Consider the following 19,593-nt stretch of genomic DNA (forward strand, 5'->3'; position numbering starts at 1 on the left):
TACTTAACCCTCGTGCTGCCTTCGGGTCACATGACCCAAAGGTTCATAACGAACCATCATTGTGTTTACCCAATTTTACCCAATACAAAACCAAATAAAAATACTTTTCTTTTAACCTTCGCAATGTGGGGGGTCTGAGACAGCCCGACGGTTAAAAGAAAATGCTTCACTTTGTTTTTGTATGCGGTAAAGTTGTCGCAATACGACGGTGGGTCACAATGACTGATGGGTCAGAACGACCCGAGGAGAACACAAGGGTTAAAGTTTAATTTGTAAGTATACTTAAGTATAAAAAGTATACTATGATCATGGTACCTAAAAGTATACTAATCATCTTTATCAAATAAAACTTAATTTCCCAACAACAAAATTGTGGCTAATGAAATTGCTGAGTGGCTAACTTTGGAAAACCACTAGCCACAGTGGCTGGTGAGCAAAATCTTTTATGTCAAGCCCTGATTATATCCTGAGAAAAGTGGAATTTGAGGGGTATAGCTCAGGGATGGAAATTAGCACCCGCCACCAGCCAAATGCGGGTGATTTTGTGTTGTGGCGGGTAAACTCGTTTCACCTACCGGCCACCGTGGCGGGTAAATACAATTATTACACGGCTGTTCTTAATGCTGTAGAATGCCCCATTCACTTGAATGGGGCTTCCCAACGTTCTGCAGTCAATTATTTTTTGATAACAGACCGTTGCTATGTATAACTGACCGCTGTCAAGAGAAGTGGCCTTTTTGCCTCGGATTCACGTCCTTCGTAGCACTCCGTAAGTAGTCCGGTAACTTTTCAACTCCAGCGTACTCCGTTGCTTAGCGACGTCAGCTGATTTGAAGTCTAAAGAATGTTCAACGTCTATGAAGTTCAACGTTTGGCGAACTATTTCTCTGCTGATCAACACTACGAATGGTAACATATAAATTGTAATAAGACTATGGAAGCAAATCGTTACCAAAATTCAAATGCAAATGCATTTCCAGAAATGCATTTGCATTTTAAGAATGTGGCTGCATTATTTGACTCATAAATGAAATTAGTAATCAATCATCCTATTTGCATTTTAATTTTCTTCTTCAAGAGTGCTCAATCTTTCACTTAATTAAAATGAAAAAGAAATAGACATTTGAGATTTAATTTTCAAAACATGCCCCAGCAAATAGATACCAAAATTCAATTTGAAATGTAAAATTTAAATGCATTTCCAGAAATGCATTTTCATTTTAAGAACGTGGCTGCAAAATCGTGACCACAATTCAAATTCAAATGCATTTCCCGAAATGCATTTTCATTTTAAGAACGTGGCTGCAAAATCGTGACCACAATTCAAATTCAAATGCATTTCCAGAAATGCATTTTCATTTTAAGAACGTGGCTGTAAAATCGTGACCACAATTCAAATTCAAATGCATTTGCAGAAATGCAAAATGAACGAAAAAGCATTCTGAGCGGCGCAGCAGAGTGACGTCAGTAGCCGCTCTTCTTCAGCTCCCTGCTGACCGAGCTACCCATCTTGTTCGGTAGGGAGCGGTGTGCACATCTGCATTGCAATTACATTGCAAATGTGCCGGGAAATTGATTGAATTGCCGGGTCTACTGCTGTTCGCCCTGTCGTGGAAGAAGAACGCTCAGGAAAGTACCTCTGAAACTTCAGAATCTGATTCTGATGAGCAGGAGTAAACTGTACTGGGATTGGGGAGGATGGGTGGAGGAATGTTAGTTTGTTGTTTAATGTGCCCTACTCATTTAATGAAATGTATATCAGTTCGTGGTTTGTGTATGTATAAAAGAGAAAGTGTCAGTGTTTCATTGAGACTGAGATTAAATAAACTGCTTATTGTAGATCTTGTAGTATTAATTTTCACATGCAGTTACACATTGTCGGTTAAAAACAAGAACATGGCTGGTAAAAACATTGAGTGGCTGGTAGATTTTGAAATCCACCAGCCACAGTGGCCGGTGGACAAAAAATTTAATTTCCATCCCTGCTATAGCTCCATAAACCTCCATTCATTCTGCACTCGCCCGTTAGAGCTCTCATATGGAACTAGAGTGGAACTGCAACCAGTTCAGAACCCGGAAGTTTCCCGAGAGTGGCACTTATATTAAACATTCTCTGGGCAGCGTGCTAACATTAGGCCTCCTATCACAGGCACTCTTGCATTAAATCCGTTTGGTATTAAGTCGTGCTAGATCTAGTAAGAATATTGGTTGTCAGTGTGGACCAAAATTGTTAGATTTGGGGATTAGGTATATGAAGGTAGTGGGGCGACGGAGGTTGTTAGTTTATGAAGTTTGCTTGGAGAAATTTGGCTAGTTAACTGATGACGTTTGACTGATCTACAGGAATGAAATTAAGGTTGCTTTATCCAAGTGGCCTTTCACTGACAGTGATTTTAATGTCCATCAGCCAAGGTAACGTTACAGATCTTACAGTTCTAGCTGGCTAGTTCTGGACATCTAGTACTGTACGGCTAGAGCTACTAGTACTACACTGAGCACAAAATGTTGCTAGCTACTGGTAGCTGTGGCTGACGTCCAGTCACACAGCTACTGATTTAGCCAGGATGGCTAGTTATCCTGGCCGTTTTTGACGTATTTTTCTCAGACTATAGGTAGTAAATTAACAAACTGGTAAATGTTATAGCTAAAAATCTCAGCTAGCTATCTGAATCTACGAAACTGAAATTAGTTCCTTAGTAAGAAGGGTTGTCCACCGTGGCTTTAATCTCAACACTGCCACTGGAACTAGTTCGAACCTGACCAATGATTTAGCTAGCAGATTTTTGTTAAAATACATGTAGGGTAGCTAGCTAGCTCAATCTTGTCTAATTCTGCCGTAGCTAGACTTAATATTAATATTCAGCAGAACTGAGTGTCTTTGGGAGTTGCAGGTGCAGTTTTAAGGGTGGACACCATTACAATAGTTCTTGTTGCCTTTTCGGTCATATGACCTAATATAGGTCTAATATTAATTCAAGCGTTAAATTTAGCTACTAATCTGAAGTCAGAAATTCTCTGTCTCGCCAGTTTCTCACAAAGTTTGACTTTTGGCGAGGTCCATTTTCGCCCAGCTCCACAGTTAATGTCACCTTGTAAACGGGCTAGATATGAGACAATGTGGGCACATTGTTGTCAATGTTTTTGTGGAATCTGACGTAATGTGTTTCGCGATGAATTGTGTCCTCAACCTCTGACATGCCATAATTCCACTATTTCTTCATATCTCACAGGTTCAGTTCATTATTTTGGAATTACACATTATAGTTTGTGCTATTCAAATGACACCTGATGTTAGATGTATGGGACATGTATAACTAGGGGTGGGAAACTTTTGGTACCTCACGATTCGATTCTTGGGGTCACGATTTGATAAAAAATCGATTCACGATTTTTGAGATTTTTTGTAAAAATCCACAAAAAAATCATATATATAAATAAAAATAACAAATCGATACATTTGTGAATCTATCTGAATCACTAGCAGACTGAATCGCGATTCAAATGTTAATCGAATTTCCCCCACACCCCTATGTATAACGCAGAGGTTTTTTTGCCCGAAAGGTGGTGTTTCCACCTCACACATGCTATAACATTTACTTCATGCATTTAAAAGTTTTAAAACATTACATGACACCTAGTACACAAGGGGGGACTGAATTTGCTTGGATGAAAGTGTCACATATCAGGTGTCATTTGAGTGGTGTGATTTAACCGATTAACTGATATTGCCTAGGGCTGTAGGGCCCACTTACCCAAATGTATCTGCCATTTTAGATATAGATCAACGCCGCATTATGTAGAGTCAGACTAGGCATGTGTTGAGCTTTTAAAAAACATTCCAAAGTATTAATTTCTTTCTTCCTTTCTTTGTCCTCAGTAATGTCAGATGAACTTGCACCACCACAAGATGTTCATGTGGATTCAGCGCTACGTTGGAGACGAGGCAATGAGCACCTACATCATGTCAAGTACACAGCTATGTACCTTATGTGAGTTGTCTTCTACTATGTAGCTATCTGCTACAGTACCATACCTGGGCTGATTGAGTCCTGTTGAGTTCAGTTGAATTGCAGTGAAATAATGAGACCCTCACTGAAAAATTATTTTACTTGGTAGAAACTAATTTCAAATGTCGAAGACCTAGCCTTAATCTAAGTTTGTGAAACTGGCTTTTGAACTCTTGAATAGAATATACTTTTTTCTGTAATTTTTCAAGATGTAAACTTTTGGGGAAATAACTGCCATTTCCTGAAATTATGATATTCGTTTTTTTTAGATACATTTCAGGAATTAATTCTGTGTCATTTTCCAAGCATAAAACATTTGTTATAGTTTGATAAAAGCAGGGCTTTTGCATTATGAACACCTCCTCAAAAAGCAAGCTAAAACCTTCTAAACCTAAAATTCTAGTACTACAAGAAAAAACTAGCTGACTAGGCATTTGGCACTAGCTCGCTAGCAAGACATACACTAGACCATTTATCTTTTTAATATTTGCTCATTTTACTCTACTTAATGTGGTCAATTATTAACCTCAGTAAAAATAAACAAAATTTAACACATCCTTGGGCTAAAGGCTGTGCTTGTCTGCAACCTGGTACTTCAGAAATTCTGGTATTGCACTGTTTATTTTTTATTACTGACTTGGTACCGTGGTACCGGTTTTGTGACAACACTAACATATACGTATTTGTATTAATAAGCCACATAAAAACAACATGATATTCAACTCAAGAAGCTATATTTAGCTTCTTGAGTTAATCATGGTTCGTACAAGGTGCTTAACCCTCGTGCTGCCTTCGGGTCACATGACCCAAAGGTTCATAACGAACCATCGTTGTGTTTACCCGATTTTACCCAATACAAAAACAAATTAAAATAATTTTCTTTTAACCTTTGCAATGTGGGGGGTCTGAGACAGCCCAACGGTTAAAAGAAAATGCTTCACTTTGTCTTTGTATGCGGTAAATCTGTCGCAATACGACGGTGGGTCACAATGACTGATGGGTCAGAATGACCCGAAGATAACACAAGGTTTAAAGTGCTTGAAGTACTTGAATTTGACTTTTTGAAATTTAAGTCCTGGAAAACCCTTGAAAAGTCATATTAATGATGAGGTACTTGAAAAGTGATTGAATTATTTAAAGACAATATATATGAAGTGTTCATTTTTTTCCTATAAAACATAAATACAGTCTTTCGCTCAAAATTAACGCCTCAGCCCATCCCCCCTCCTGCTAATTTAATTAACCCTCGTGCTGCCTTCGGGTCACATGACCCAAAGGTTCATAACGAACCATCGTTGTGTTTACCCAATTTTACCCAATACAAATAAAAATAATTTTCTTTTAACCTTCGCAATGTGGGGGGTCTGAGACAGCCCAACGGTTAAAAGAAAATGCTTCACTTTGTTTTTGTATGCGGTAAAGTTGTCGCAATACGACGGTGGGTCACAATGACTGATGGGTCAGAACGACCCGAAGATAACACAAGGGTTAAAGCACCAAACGTTTTTTCTGGCATTGGTTTGCGTTATAGCATATGATCATGCTCATTTAAGTGTTTTTCAAGCACGATAAGATCCAAAGTAGAAATCATTTAGGTCTTGAAGAAGCTCTGTCTGAAGTGGCATTCTTTGCACACACGCCCGACTCACACACACACCGAGAGAAAAGCCGCTTCTTCTCAGACAGTGCGCACCAGTACCGTATGGATTACCCCTACTTGAGGAAGAAATGTTTTGCCGAGTATCCTCGTAAGCACAGTCTTAAATGAGTTTCAAAGTCTTAAATGAAGGTGAAGAGCTGGAAGAAAACTGGATTTGTGTCATATGTGCGTCGTCAGGACAGCCATCTAATAAACCCACTGCTGTCCGTCGCATTAATGTTAATCAAAGGAAAAAGAGAAAATCACTCGCTGCTCTTGATTGAATAACATTTGTAGATTTGATAAGGATTAACTTAAAGTAAATAAAGTGTATGTTTGATAAATGAGATCTCTGATTGTAGTCCTTGAAATCCCACAAAATAGTGCTTAAAGTCCTGGAATTTCATTATACAGTATCTGTACGAACCCTGGTTAATGTACAATATCATGATTAAATAAAAACTAAAGTTTTTGAAGGAACATTTTGCGAATGAAAATTCCCAGGACATTTTTCAAAGAATTCTCATGGAAACTGTCCTGAAAATTCCCCTTCAACCCCTTTGCAACTTTAACAATACACCTTTTATTACACCTATTGCTATGAGTGTGTCTTGAATGAAATAAAGAAAAGACAGTTTTGCATTTGAAACTTTTCCAGCAATTTGCAACCCTACTGTTGACACATTTGTCCTTCCCCCTCCCACATTTGTCCTCTCCCCCACACATAGCGAGGAGTGGCAAGAAGTACCAGGCTGTGTGCAGACAGAGCTCACGTTCTGCAATATCTCCTCAGTTTTGAAGTTGAGTGACTGTGTGATGCTGCGTGTCTATGCATTGGATGGATGGAGAAAGTCTGCCGCAGTCCAGGCCTACAGCTATGGTAATGTAACTAAAATATCTACCGAAAGTAATGTTAACCCTTTTACGCATAGTGGTCACTACACTGGACAATTCAAAACTCATTTTCTTGTACATGCATGGGTTTTGGTGGTCTAGTTGCACATCAGCCACTCCAGTGGACGCTTTTGCATCATCCCATACATTGCCAGCCATTGGCCAAACAAAATTTTGAAAATCCAAGATGGACTATGGAAAACGGCGGCTAAGTAATACCATTGTAATAAGAAATGTTGTAAAAAAAATTATTGCTTTTATTTAGTGAGGAAATGACAATTGATCATCTGTCCACTAAATTGGACATCATGCGTCGCTGGTTTTATTTCAACTACAATTCATTCTATTACTGCTACTTTGTTGTTCTTCAAAATACATTAATCTGCAGTAACCTTTTGGGCTGTTATCAATTGTTTTATGTTTTTAGAATCAGCAGTTTGTGAAAAAAAGATTGGGGGGAGATTAGTTCCATTATGTGAGTAACAGTGTGTCTATATTTTGTAGATCTCAAGTGCAGTTCAAGATAAAAATGCTTACAAGATAGGAGACAGGAGGAAGAAGTGGAATGAGGGTGGGAGGAGAAAGGAGTGAGGAATAGAATTAGGGTGGGAGGGAGGAGAAAGGAGTGAGGAGTAGAAAGCGAGAGGGGAGAGGCTAAGGAGTCAGGAGCGAGATTCTTCATCGTTCATTACATTGGATTGAGAAAGACTAGTGCACAGTGCCCATGATGAAGTTGGTAATTAATAGTGAAATGCCAGTGAAACACACAAATACAGATTACTTGAACTATAGATAGTGCACAGTGCCTGTGATAAAATTGGTGGCACATATCACACATCAATCAGAAAGATTTCTGGCTCCATGGTGTCTTTTATACAGATTAGGAGAACACTCTTAAAAGGAGTGCTCCTAATCTAATTTTGTTATCTGTATAAAAGACACCTGTCCACAGAAGCAATCAATCAATCAGATTCCAAACTACCCACCATGGCCAAGACCAAAGAGCTGTCCAAGGATGTCAGGGACAAGATTGTAGACCTACACAAGGCTCGAATGGGCTACAAGGCCATCGCCAAGCAGCTTGGTGAGAGGGTGACAACAGTTGGTGCGATTATTCGCAAATGGAAGAAACACAAAATAACTGTCAATCTCTCTTGGTCTGGGGCTCCATGCAAGATCTCATCTCGTGGAGTTGCAATGATCATGAGAACTAGGGGTGGGAATCTCTTGGCACCTCATGATTCGATTCCGAGGTCAACGATTCGATTCAAAACCGATTATCGATTCTAAACCGATTATCAATTCTGAACCAATAAAACAATTATCGATGCATCTCGATTTTTTTAACATTTGAGTTTGCTACTCAGAGGTTGCTAATCACTTCCTACTTTGTTTGATAATTAAAGAAAATCAATAGATGAATTACCTTCTCAAATTTTTTATAAGACAAAAAAATCTTTGGCACAAATATGACTTTCTATCAACAATGCAATAACCAATGCAGCTTGCATTTCAACACATTTCAACATTACATTCAAAAGTAAACAGAAATCAGAATCAGAATGGGTTTTATTCGCCATGAAAGTTTGCACAGACAAGGAATTTGCTTTGGCAGGAAGGTGCAAACATTAAACATATAGGAATCTAAAATTTTACTAGAGAGGGTACAATTTCAGGGGAAATTGTAGGGTGTGCTTGCTTGCGTCGGTTGCAGGTGGGTCCGTCCTCTAAGTTTTTCCCTTCTAGTGATATTTTCAAGCATTTAGCCTACTCATATTGCATATTTCATTAAGAACACCCTTTGAAACAGCTGCGAACCCCCTTTGAAACAAGCTACTGTAACAACGTTGTCACTGGCAGTATATTTCAGATGGAATCGCGATTCAAACAGTACCGTCTGCTAACTGAAAATATTCCCCCAAAAACGTAAATAAGTTTGAAATTAATGTAGGGGGAAATGGCTAATTGGTGGCCAAGCCGCCAAGCGGCGAAGCCACTTAAGTGTTTCTACCTTTTCTTATTAGGATTCCTCTGTGAGGAGGAAACCTATTGTTATTGTTAGTTGGGTGTGCTTGCCTTTGGTACAACCTTTGTTCTCTCACATATATATTTATTATTGTTTTCCTGTTTCTCTTTATTATTATTCCAACGTCTTAGTTCTTCCGTGTCCTTTAACTAGTCCTGCATACTTTCACCGATTCCGTTTTGCAATCAAAACGTTCAGCTCCTTCAGGAGATGTGTGCTATGACTCTTCTCATTTCTCACTTTTATACTTTTTAAAATATTAAGGTTTTTGTGCAAATTATTCTCCCATTAAAAGTAATGGTAAATCCTTTCAAATCATTAAACAGCTTCCTCTTTCAAACGTACAGTCAGGTCCATAAATATTTGGACATTGACACAATTTTCATCATTTTGGCTCTCTATACCACCACAATGGATTTGAAATGAAACAATCAAGATGTGCTTTAAGTGCAGACTTTCAGCTTTAATTTCAGGGTATTTACATCCAAATCAGGTGAACGGTGTAGGAATTACAACACATTTTGTATGTGGCCCCCCCCCCTTTTTAAGGGACCAAAAATAATTGGACAAACTAACATAATCATAAATCTAATTGTCACTTTTAATACTTGGTTGCAAATCATTTGCAGTCAATGACAGCCTGAAGTCTGGAACCCATAGACATCACCAGACGCTGGGTTTCGTCCCTGGTGATGCTCTGCCAGGCCTCTACTGCAACTGTCTTCAGTTCCTGATTGTTCTTGGGGCATTTTCCCTTCAGTTTTGTCTTTAGCAAGTGAAATGCATGCTCAATTGGATTTAGGTCAGGTGATTGACTTGGCCATTGCAGAACATTACACTTCTTTGCCTTAAAAAACTCTTTGGTTGCTTTTGCAGTATGCTTCTGGTCATTGTCCATCTGCACTGTGAAGCGCCGTCCTATGAGTTCTGAAGCATTTGGCTGAATCTGAGCAGATAATATTGCCCGAAACACTTCAGAATTCATTCTACTGCTTTTGTCAGCAGTCACATCATCGATAAATACAAGGGAACCTGTTCCATTGGCAGCCATACATGCCCACGCCATAACACTACCTCCACCATGCTTCACTGATGAGGTGGTATGCTTTGGATCATGAGCAGTTCCTTCCCTTCTCCATACTCTTCTCTTCCCATCATTCTGGTACAAGTTGATCTTGGTCTCATCTGTCCATAGGATGTTCCAGAACTGTACAGGCTCTTTTAGATGTTTTTTTTGGCAAACTCTAATCTGGTCTTCCTGTTTTTGAGACTCACCAATGGTTTACATCTTGTGGTGAACCCTCTGTATTTACTCTGGTGAAGTCTTCTCTTAATTGTTGACTTTGACACAGATACGCCTACCTCCTGGAGAGTGTTCTTGATCTGGCCAACTGTTGTGAAGGGGTTTTTCTTCACCAGGGAAAGAATTCTTCTGTCATCCACCACAGTTGTTTTCCGTGGTCTTCCGGGTCTTTTGGTGTTGCTGAGCTCACCAGTGCGTTCTTTCTTTTTAAGAATGTACCAAACAGTTGATTTGGCCACACCTAATGTTTTTGCTATCTCTCTGATAGGTTTGTTTTGATTTTTCAGCCTAACGATGGCTTGCTTCACTGATGGTGACAGCTCTTTGGACTTCATATTGAGAGTTGACAGCAACAGATTCCAAACACAAATACCATACTTGAAATGAACTCTAGACCTTTTATCTGCTCCTTGTCAATGAAATAACGAACTCCCTTTTATGAGGGAATAACATACACCTGGCCATGGAACAGCTGAGCAGCCAATTGTCCAATTACTTTTGGTCCCTTAAAAAGGGGGGGGCCACATATCAAATGTGTTGTAATTCCTACACCGTTCACCTGATTTGGATGTAAATACCCTGAAATTAAAGCTGAAAGTCTGCACTTAAAGCACATCTTGATTGTTTCATTTCAAATCCATTGTGGTGGTATACAGAGCCAAAATGATGAAAATTGTGTCAATGTCCAAATATTTATGGACCTGACTGTAACTACTTCAGCATACTTTCATCTAGAGACACCATTCAACCTTTAAAATGTTCACAAGACATTCAGCTATTCCCAAATGATTCAGCTTTTTCAAATATTCAGCCAATTTTGAATTATGACAGTTTGAAATACATTAAAATGTTTGCTCCTTCTTGATTTTTATGAATGAGCAGCAAGCAGAGTGGCACACTGCTGGCTGTTATTTTTCTGATATTCAACTAAATTGTCAAACAAATTCCTCTAACTTTCATATAGTTTAACTTACAGAAACAAGTTATACCTTAAAATGTAGGAAAAACTGTCCTCTTTCAGCCAATGTAACTACTAAAGAGCTCACATTTACAGATTTTCAGCTATGAGCCTTGAAGCGAGAGCAGCCTTTCAAATTCTCTCACTAACTTCAATGGAGAGGTTGGTAAAATTTTTCAGAGAAAGCCGAAGGAACAAGATTTTGAAACTGCCGATAGTCGTATTTTTGACCACACAGACATATAAAGGACATCTCTGGTTTTGGCAGAGTCTTGGGTCTCGGAAAATATACTTATTTTTTGGATTGGACGTATAGTTTTGTGTCTCGGTTAATTTGTTTGAGGTGTGGATGCTAGGTAAATTTCTGTTATTCTCTCTGCCCAGCTCGTTAGCGATCACAGCTGCGCCATCACCGTGGCAACCAAACAGACACGCACCATGAAAGCAGAATTGGGTACACGTTTTTGAAACTGCCAGTAGCTGCCAGTAGAGTTGTATTTCTGACCGCACAGACATAAAGGATATCTCTGGTTTCGGCAGAGTCTCATGGAGGACTAAAAGTGCCACAATGAATTAAATAAATACACCATTAAATAAATAAATACACCATTAAATATTTACTTAAATGTGTCATTAATTAAAATAGACATTAAATACATAAATGTGTTCTTAAATGTGTCATGAATTAATTAAAATACCAATTCATTTAATGTAAAATACATATATAATTATTTCACTATTTAAGTATTTCATGCTACATTTCATGCTACATTTCACAACGAGTTGTGTTGCAGTGCTTCATTAATTGTGTTATCTGTCAAACTCGCCCACCAAAGTCAGTGGGTGGGGCTAGCGCGAATCTAGTCTGATCCATTGCGTTGGTCTGAAGTAGAGTGCCTGGATAGAGACGATGGAGGATCTTCATGAACTTTCTAGGGAGTTGGTGAGAGACATTTTAGACTTAGCTGACAATGTGGAAGCAGGACCTGCTGACCCAGAGCATGTAGCGAGTAAAGCAGAGGAACTTCTTGAAGTTTGGAGTTATTTCCGCACTTTCCGACCAAGATAGTGACCACAGTGACTGCAAATTTAGACTCTGGTACCAGGGTGCATCAGCATCTTCCTCCATCAAATTCGCTGCTTCTCTCAGCAGCTCCGGGCAAGTTTTAGACATTTGGTCCTGCACCTCGCACGCTGTCTCAACATGGGGGCTAGCAGGACCGAGTCTTCCCCTCGATTAATATTAGCCGTAGCATTGCAAAGTGCGGAAATAACTCCAACTAGAGAGGGTAAAATTTCTGGGGAAATTGTAGGGTGTGCTCGCTTGCGTCGGTTGCAGGTGGGGCCGTCCCCTTAAGTTTTTCCCATCTAGTGATATTTTCAAGCATTTAGCCTACTCAAGAACCCCCTTTGAAACAAGCGAACCCCCTTTGAAACAAGCTACTGTAACAACGTTGTCACTGGCAGTATTTCCGATGGAATCGCGATTCAAACAGTACCATCTGCTAACTGAAAATATGCCCCCAAAAACGTAAATAAGCTTTACATCTATTTAGGGAGAAATGGCTAATTCAAAAGAAGGCTAGCCAAACTTGACTGAGTGAGGGGATTGTTTTTAAGCGCCGGAAATGAGAATGTTTCTTTTGACATAAAGTTTAGGCTGTGGCACTGAAGCCAGCGACGCACCACACAAGCTTGAGTTTAAATACATTCTTTAATGTGACATTACTTACTGTACATGCAAGTCTTGATTTGCTTAAATGTACATGTATGCTGCTAGTAGTAGTACACCACGGCACGATACGATACTCGCTGTGCAACAGCACATCAATCCATGCGTCGTTGCTAACGTGTGCTGACTTGGTGACGTAGCTAGCACTGATTACCCTTCGTTGACTAACGGCACTTTTTGCCACAAAAACGTTGTAACCTCCTAAACCGTGCAACGGAACGTAAATAAAAATACAAGCAACGCAATCGAGACCAAGACAACATTTTGACACAGGCATTGTCTATGTAGTCCAAATATTGACTGATCCTTAGGGGGGCGAAAATGGTTGTGCTCGCCGAAGGCGTGAGCACACCCAATAACTTCAAGAAGTTCCTCTGCTTTACTCGCTACATGCTCTGGGTCAGCAGGTCCTGCTTCCACATCGTCAGCTAAGTCTAAAATGTCTCTCACCAACTCCCTAGAAAGTTCATGAAGATCCTCCATCGTCTCTATCCAGTCACTCTACTTCAGACCAACGCAATGGATCAGACTAGATTCGCGCTAGCCCCACCCACTGACTTTGATGGGCGAGTTTGACAGATAACACAATTAATGAAGCACTGCAACACAACTCGTTGTGAAATGTAGCATGAAATGTAGCATGAAATGTAGCATGAAATGTAGCATGAAATACTTAAATAGTGAAATAATATGTATTTTACATTAAATGAATTGGTATTTTAATTAATTAATGACACATTTAAGTAATTATTTAATGGTGTATTTATTTATTTAATGGTGTATTTATTTAATTCATTGTGGCACTTTTAGTCCTCCATAGAGTCTTGGGTCTCGAAAAAAAAAAAAAATATATAATTGTTTTTGGATTGGACATACAGTTTTGCGTCTAGGTTAACTTGTTTGAGGTGTGGATTCTAGCTACATTTCTGTTATTGTTGGAATGCTGCTTCAGCATTCCAACAATTCCGTTTCAGGCTATGACAGCTATATCTTTTCAGCTTTGTACCTCTTATGCTTGAATTAATATAAATCAATATTCATAATATTTTTAACATGGGTTTCCAATGGAGTTTTCTTTCAAATCCTCTCAAACTTCTTTAAACTTATTCAACTTCCAAATCCTTCTTCTTCCTCAATCTTTCAGCTAGAGCCACCATTTAAACTTTAAAATGTTGACAAAACCCTAAACTATTTTTGAATAATTCAGCTTTTTGATATCTATTCATCTTTTTTCAATATCACTGATTTGTTTGAAACTGCCGGTAGAGTCGTATTTCTGACCGCACAGAAATATAAAGGACATCTCTGGTTTCGGCAGAGTCTTGGGTCTCGGAAAATATCCTTATTTTTTGGATTGGACGTATAGTTTTGCGTCTAGGTTAACTTGTTTGAGGTGTGGATTCTAGCTACATTTCTGTTATTCTCTACCCTCAGCGCGTTAGCAATCATAGCTGAACCATCACCGTGGCAACGACAGACACGCACCACTCAGTCTCTCACACAGGTGATTGGTATTAGTGGAGTCACAAGACAGAGTTTGATAGTATTTCAACCTAATACAATTTACAAGAGGTGACTCTGCAGGTGCTGCTAATATCTCTTTTACTACTATTGCTAATGGAACTGTTTTGTTCTACTACGCCATTGAGTGCGTTCACTTGACCATGAGAAACCCGATTACTAGCTGTATGGGCTAAGTCTACACTTAAAGCCCAGAGGGATTGCCGACTGAGCACTTGATTGACGCGCTTGTTAGATGTAAAATAACGTTCCAACCTTGCGTTCTTGTTCTTGGTAAGGAAAACTTTATTTCTCACGGTAAAATCCAATCCATAAATCCAAACTTGCATCTAATTTACATGTAACAGACCTTTGGTTATACAAATGAAGCGGTCAAAAAGCTATATGTGCTCTCCCTCCGTCAAGCAACACCTGACACCTGCATGAATGTTCACACCTTTATTGTGTGAGCCCAATTAAGGTGGAGTGCCATCTAGTGTCCCAAACAAGATTAAAACATGAACCGAAATGGCTCCTACACTAGCAATTGTCGGTTTATGCCAATAATACGATTAGGCTACTCCGTTTGTCTTTTTATTAATCGTTGTATGCTCCACGGACAACTTGCACCATCATCCTTCTGCAACAAAGTGTCGCCGTGTCTTCCTGTAGTCCTATCGGCCCTACTGCTGTATGTTTCATTCAATCAACACATTGAATCTTACTGAGAAAGCCGAGTAAACGCACTCAATGATAGGCTACATCTGCTACTGCTATTACGATCCCAACTATAATTTCAGCTGTTAAAACTATAATATTCTTGTTACGACTAGCTAGCCTACTTCTTCTTCTGTTTAACAGTTCAGCTTTCAGCTTCTCCCGCATTGTAGTCTATTTAGACACTTGTTAGATGATGCAGTTCAGCTTCCACACTGCCTCTTTTGTGTGACTCACACATTTTTGAAATTCATTTCAGCTTTCAGCTTGCGGGTATTTTCTAATTTCTGTATTTTCAGCAATTAAAAATAAATAAATTCATCTTTCAGCATTTTCTGCAGGAAATGCACTTTCTAGTTCTCTCTTATAATCGAGCTAGCGCGATGGCTCTCCATAACTAAAAACGGTTCGACTTTTTTCCACAATCGACCAAATTGGCCAAACAAGGTATGTACATTGAGCTTAGTGTACATAATCTAGCCTCCATTCTAGTGACGCTACGACTGTCATCATACGGCGAAACCAGGTCACATAGCTAGCTACGTTTTTCCAGACATAATATTCGTTACCTAGCTACAAACAAATGCTTCGTAACTGAAGAGTATTTACTTTGTATTGGCGATATTGACAACAGAGGTTAAGGAACTTGTCTTTAATCAAAAGATGGTCTCCGTTTTCAATTTGAAGCAGTAGATATAGCTTACTGTAGAAAGTCTCCCATTGCATCCTCTCTAGCTTCGCTTCGGCTACAGATGGACGACAATGACGATGCATGCATTATTCACGCCTACGGTGTTAATACAGTCTGTAAAAATACCACTTTGACACACTTGCAAGATGATCCGCTGGTTAGATGAAGCATGATCTTATTTACTACCCACAATAGTTCAGCTTTTTTTGCAGCAGCATTTTAATCAGAGTTAGCTCCAGGTCCTCTCAAAAATACATTTCAGACCTTTTGAAACCTGACCAAATGACTTTCTACAAAATTTTCAAATTCTTCCGAATTATTTCTCTTTTTGCATTTCTCTTCTCTTTTCTGTAATTTTATGCCTTCGTCCAGCTCCAGCCCCTTTCAAAAATACCTTTCGGTTGCTTGGAAGCTTCAGCTTCTAAGTTTCTACTAAATTTTCACTATTTTCAACTTTTTTAACATGGTCAGCTATCCCCATTCAGGTTTTCAGCATTCTCACTGCTGTTTCGCAAGAACAGCCTTTTCTAGTTATTATTTATTTTTGCCCCCCTAAGTCTCAGTCAATATTTGGACTACATAGACAACCTAGGGGTCAAAAGTTTCGTATTGGTAGCGATTGAGTTGCTTGTATTTGTATTTACCCTCCGTTGCACGGTTTAGGCTCAAGTTACGTTTTTGTGGCGAAAAGTGAAGCTAACGGTGGCTAATTTGCTAGCCACAGTCACTGACGTTACTAACGTCACTACGTCACGAACGTCACGAAAACACGCGTGACTACCTGTAGCAGAACGTTCGTTTCGCATCTGTTAACTTGGGGGATAGCTAGGCTAACTATAGCTTTACTGCAAGGCAGCTGCAGAAACGCCACAAGCAAAGAGGCCAGGGTGATAACTATTTACTCATTTTACTTTGTGATGTGAAACACTTGTGAAATGTAATGTACAATATTAGCTGATATTATTAAAGAAGTAGGCCCACATCTACTTTCGGAAACGGTAGTCTACTATTTCACTGAAGAATTAGCATCATGACATTAGCCTCTGTTGCCCGGGCAACACATACTACAGTGGTCTATGATGCATCTGTTTTCAATCGTTAAAATAAACATTCCTCACAAATACATTTTCGTTGTAGGATTTATTATGATATTACATTACAAGTAAACGATTTGTTGGTAAAATTATCATTACTGATAATTTTGTGGTTTCAAACCAGTGTTGCTCACTGCAACGCTGTAGCCTACGCGAGACACTACAAAAACATCGACACAGCTGTAGGAAGTCAAACGGCGACAGAACATGTTCGGCACTCCCCTTACTTAAACCAAAAGTCTTTCAATAGGTGAAACTATCTGACTACTAACCTGAACTTCATTGCCACAGCCTAAACTTTGTCAATCTGTTCATGAAAATAATTCATTTCAGCCTAAACCGTACAACGGAACGTTAAATCGAATTCAACCAACGCAATTGCTACCAAGACGAACACAGCAGTAGTCTAGTACTGTACTGTAGTAGAATTTACAGGGGCAGCTTCTCCACACAGGGCTATATCGCATTTTGCGTTGTTACTGACAATGATCGCTACCAGTGAGCTTTTTATGAAGGAGCGATTTTCCACTAAATAAATGTCAAGCTTATTTACGTTTTTGGGAGCATATTTTCAGTTAGCAGATGGTACTGTTTGAATCGCGAGTCTATCTTCTGCCGGTAACGTCGTAGAATAATCTTCAAAGGGGGTTCTTTATTAATGAATGAATGCAATATGAGTAGGCTAAATGCCTGAAAATATCACGAGAAGGGAAAACTTAAAAGGACGTTTAAGTCATAGAGATTAGGTCCATTTTTACACCGGTCTGCCAAATGTATTCGTTTTGATTCAGCTATGAGGCTGCCTCTTGCAGGGGAAATGAGAAGACATCATATTTCATTCTACACTTCACTTGTATTTTGAGTTGTAAATAAGCAGCAAAAAAAAGATGCTTTTAAATCTATGTAATCTTTATAAATAATAAGTAGGCCCTATGCATTTTTATATAAAATATACAGACCCCTGTGCAACCGACGCAAGCAAGCACACCCTACAATTTCCCCAGAAATTGTACCCTCTCTAGTTATTATTGGGTGTGCTCAAGCCTTCGGCGAGAGCACAACCTTTGTTCTCTCACATATATATTTATTATTATTATTTATTTTTGCCCCCCTAAATATTTGTCAATATTTGGCCTACATAGACAACCTAGGTGTCAAAAGTTTCGTCTTGGTAGCGATTGAGTTGCTTGTATTTTATTTACGTTCCGTTGCATGGTTTAGGCTGAAGTTAAATTTTTGTGGCGAAAAGTGAAGCTAACGGTGGCTAATTTGCTAACCACAGTCACTGACGTTACTTACGTCACTAACGTCACGAAAACACGCGTGACTACCTGTAGCAGAACATTCGTTTCGCATCTGTTAACTTGGGGGATAGCTAGGCTAACTATAGCTTTACTGCAAGGCAGCTGCAGAAACGCCACAAGCAAAGAGGCCAGGGTGATAACTATTTACTCATTTTACTTTGTGATGTGAAACACAATTGTGAAATGTAATGTACAATATTAGCTGATATTATTAAGGAAGTACATCTACTTTCGGAAACAGTAGTCTACTATTTCACTGAAGTATTAGCATCATGACATTATAGCCTGTGTTGCCCGGGCAACACATACTACAGTGGTCTGATGTATCTGTTTTCAATCGTTAAAATACACATTCCTCACATATACATTTTCGTTGTAGGATTTATTCTGACATTAGTAAACGATTTGTTGGTGAAATTACCATTACCTGTGGTTTCAAACCAGTGTAGCTAACTGCAACGCTGTAGCTTACTGTACGCGAGACACACTACAAAAACATCTACAGTACACAGCTGTTTAGGAAGTCAAACGGCGACAGAACATGTTCGGCACTCTCCTTACTTAAATCAAAAGTCTATCTAACTACTAACCTGAACTTCATTGCCACAGCCTAAACGTTGTCAATCTGTTCATGAAAATAATTAATTTCAGCCTAAACCATACAACGGAACGTTAAATCCAATTCAACCAACGCAATCGCTACCAAGACGAACACAGCAGTAGTCTACTAGTACTGTACCGTAGTAGTACAATTTACCGGGGCAGCTTCTCCACACAGGGCTATATCGCATTTTGCGTTGTTACTGACAATGGTCGCTACCAGTGAGCTTTTTATGAATGAGCGATTTTCCACTAAATAAATGTCAAGCTTATTTACGTTTTTGGGGGCATATTTTCAGTTAGATGGTAGTGTTTGAATCGCGATTCCATCTTCTACTGCCGGTAACGTCGTAGAATAATCTTCAAAGGGGTTAATCAATGAATGCAATATGAGTAGCTAGGCTAAATGCCTGAAAATATCATGAGAAGGGAAAAACTTAAAATGACGTTTAAATCATAGAGATTAGGTCAATTTTTACACCGGTCTGCCAAATTTATTAGTTTTGATTCAACATGAGGCTGCCTCTTGCAGGGGAAATGAGAAGACATCTATTTCATTCTACACGTCACTCGTATTTTCAGTTGTAAATGAGCAGCAAAAAAAATATGCTTTTAAATCTATGTAATCTTTATAAATAATAAGTATGCATTTTTATATAGCATATACAGAAATATCAGTTGTAAAAATGTCATTCAAAAACGGACCCCTGTGCAACCGACGAAAGCAAGCACACCCTACAATTTCCCCAGAAATTGTACCCTCTCTAGTTACACTTCTTCTGATGTTCATTCAGAAGCCTGATGGCCCTTGGAAAGAAACTGTTGTCCAGTCTGCGTGTGTGAGACCAAATGCTACGGTATCGCCTGCCAGAAGGCAACAGGGTAAAAAGACTGAATGATGGGTGGTAACAGTCTCTTAGAATCCTGCCAGCTTTCTTGAGTCCTCCAGGTGACTGCTAACTCCCCATCCTCAAGGTGGCATCCATTGCCAATTGGTGAAGGGGCACACATTATACCCGTCAGAGAATGTCTCATTATGGCTGCTTGATAGTTTGCCCTTTTGCAGTGTTGATACAGGGCGTCACTTGTCGGGGGCATGGATAGTTCTGGCAAAGCTGACGATGCCAT

General features: G+C 39.2%; 1 protein-coding gene across 3 annotated transcripts in view; it reads left to right on the forward strand.

Moving 5' to 3' along the window:
- Positions 1-2,109: 2,109 nt before the first annotated feature.
- The window catches only part of ifngr2 (interferon gamma receptor 2), a 40,120-nt gene continuing 22,636 nt past the window's right edge, over positions 2,110-19,593 (forward strand). The window contains exons 1-3 of one of the 3 annotated variants that reach the window (XM_062457445.1): positions 2,110-2,412; positions 3,878-3,989; positions 6,351-6,526. In XM_062457445.1, the coding sequence (XP_062313429.1) occupies positions 2,346-2,412; positions 3,878-3,989; positions 6,351-6,526 (355 nt within the window). In that variant the 5' untranslated portion in view covers positions 2,110-2,345. The remainder of the gene's footprint in view (positions 2,413-3,877; positions 3,990-6,350; positions 6,527-19,593) is intronic. The other 2 variants (XM_062457444.1, XM_062457443.1) reach the window with 2 other exon arrangements.

This window comes from Osmerus eperlanus, chromosome 3 (genome assembly GCF_963692335.1).
Source record: "Osmerus eperlanus chromosome 3, fOsmEpe2.1, whole genome shotgun sequence".
Lineage (NCBI taxonomy): Eukaryota > Metazoa > Chordata > Actinopteri > Osmeriformes > Osmeridae > Osmerus > Osmerus eperlanus.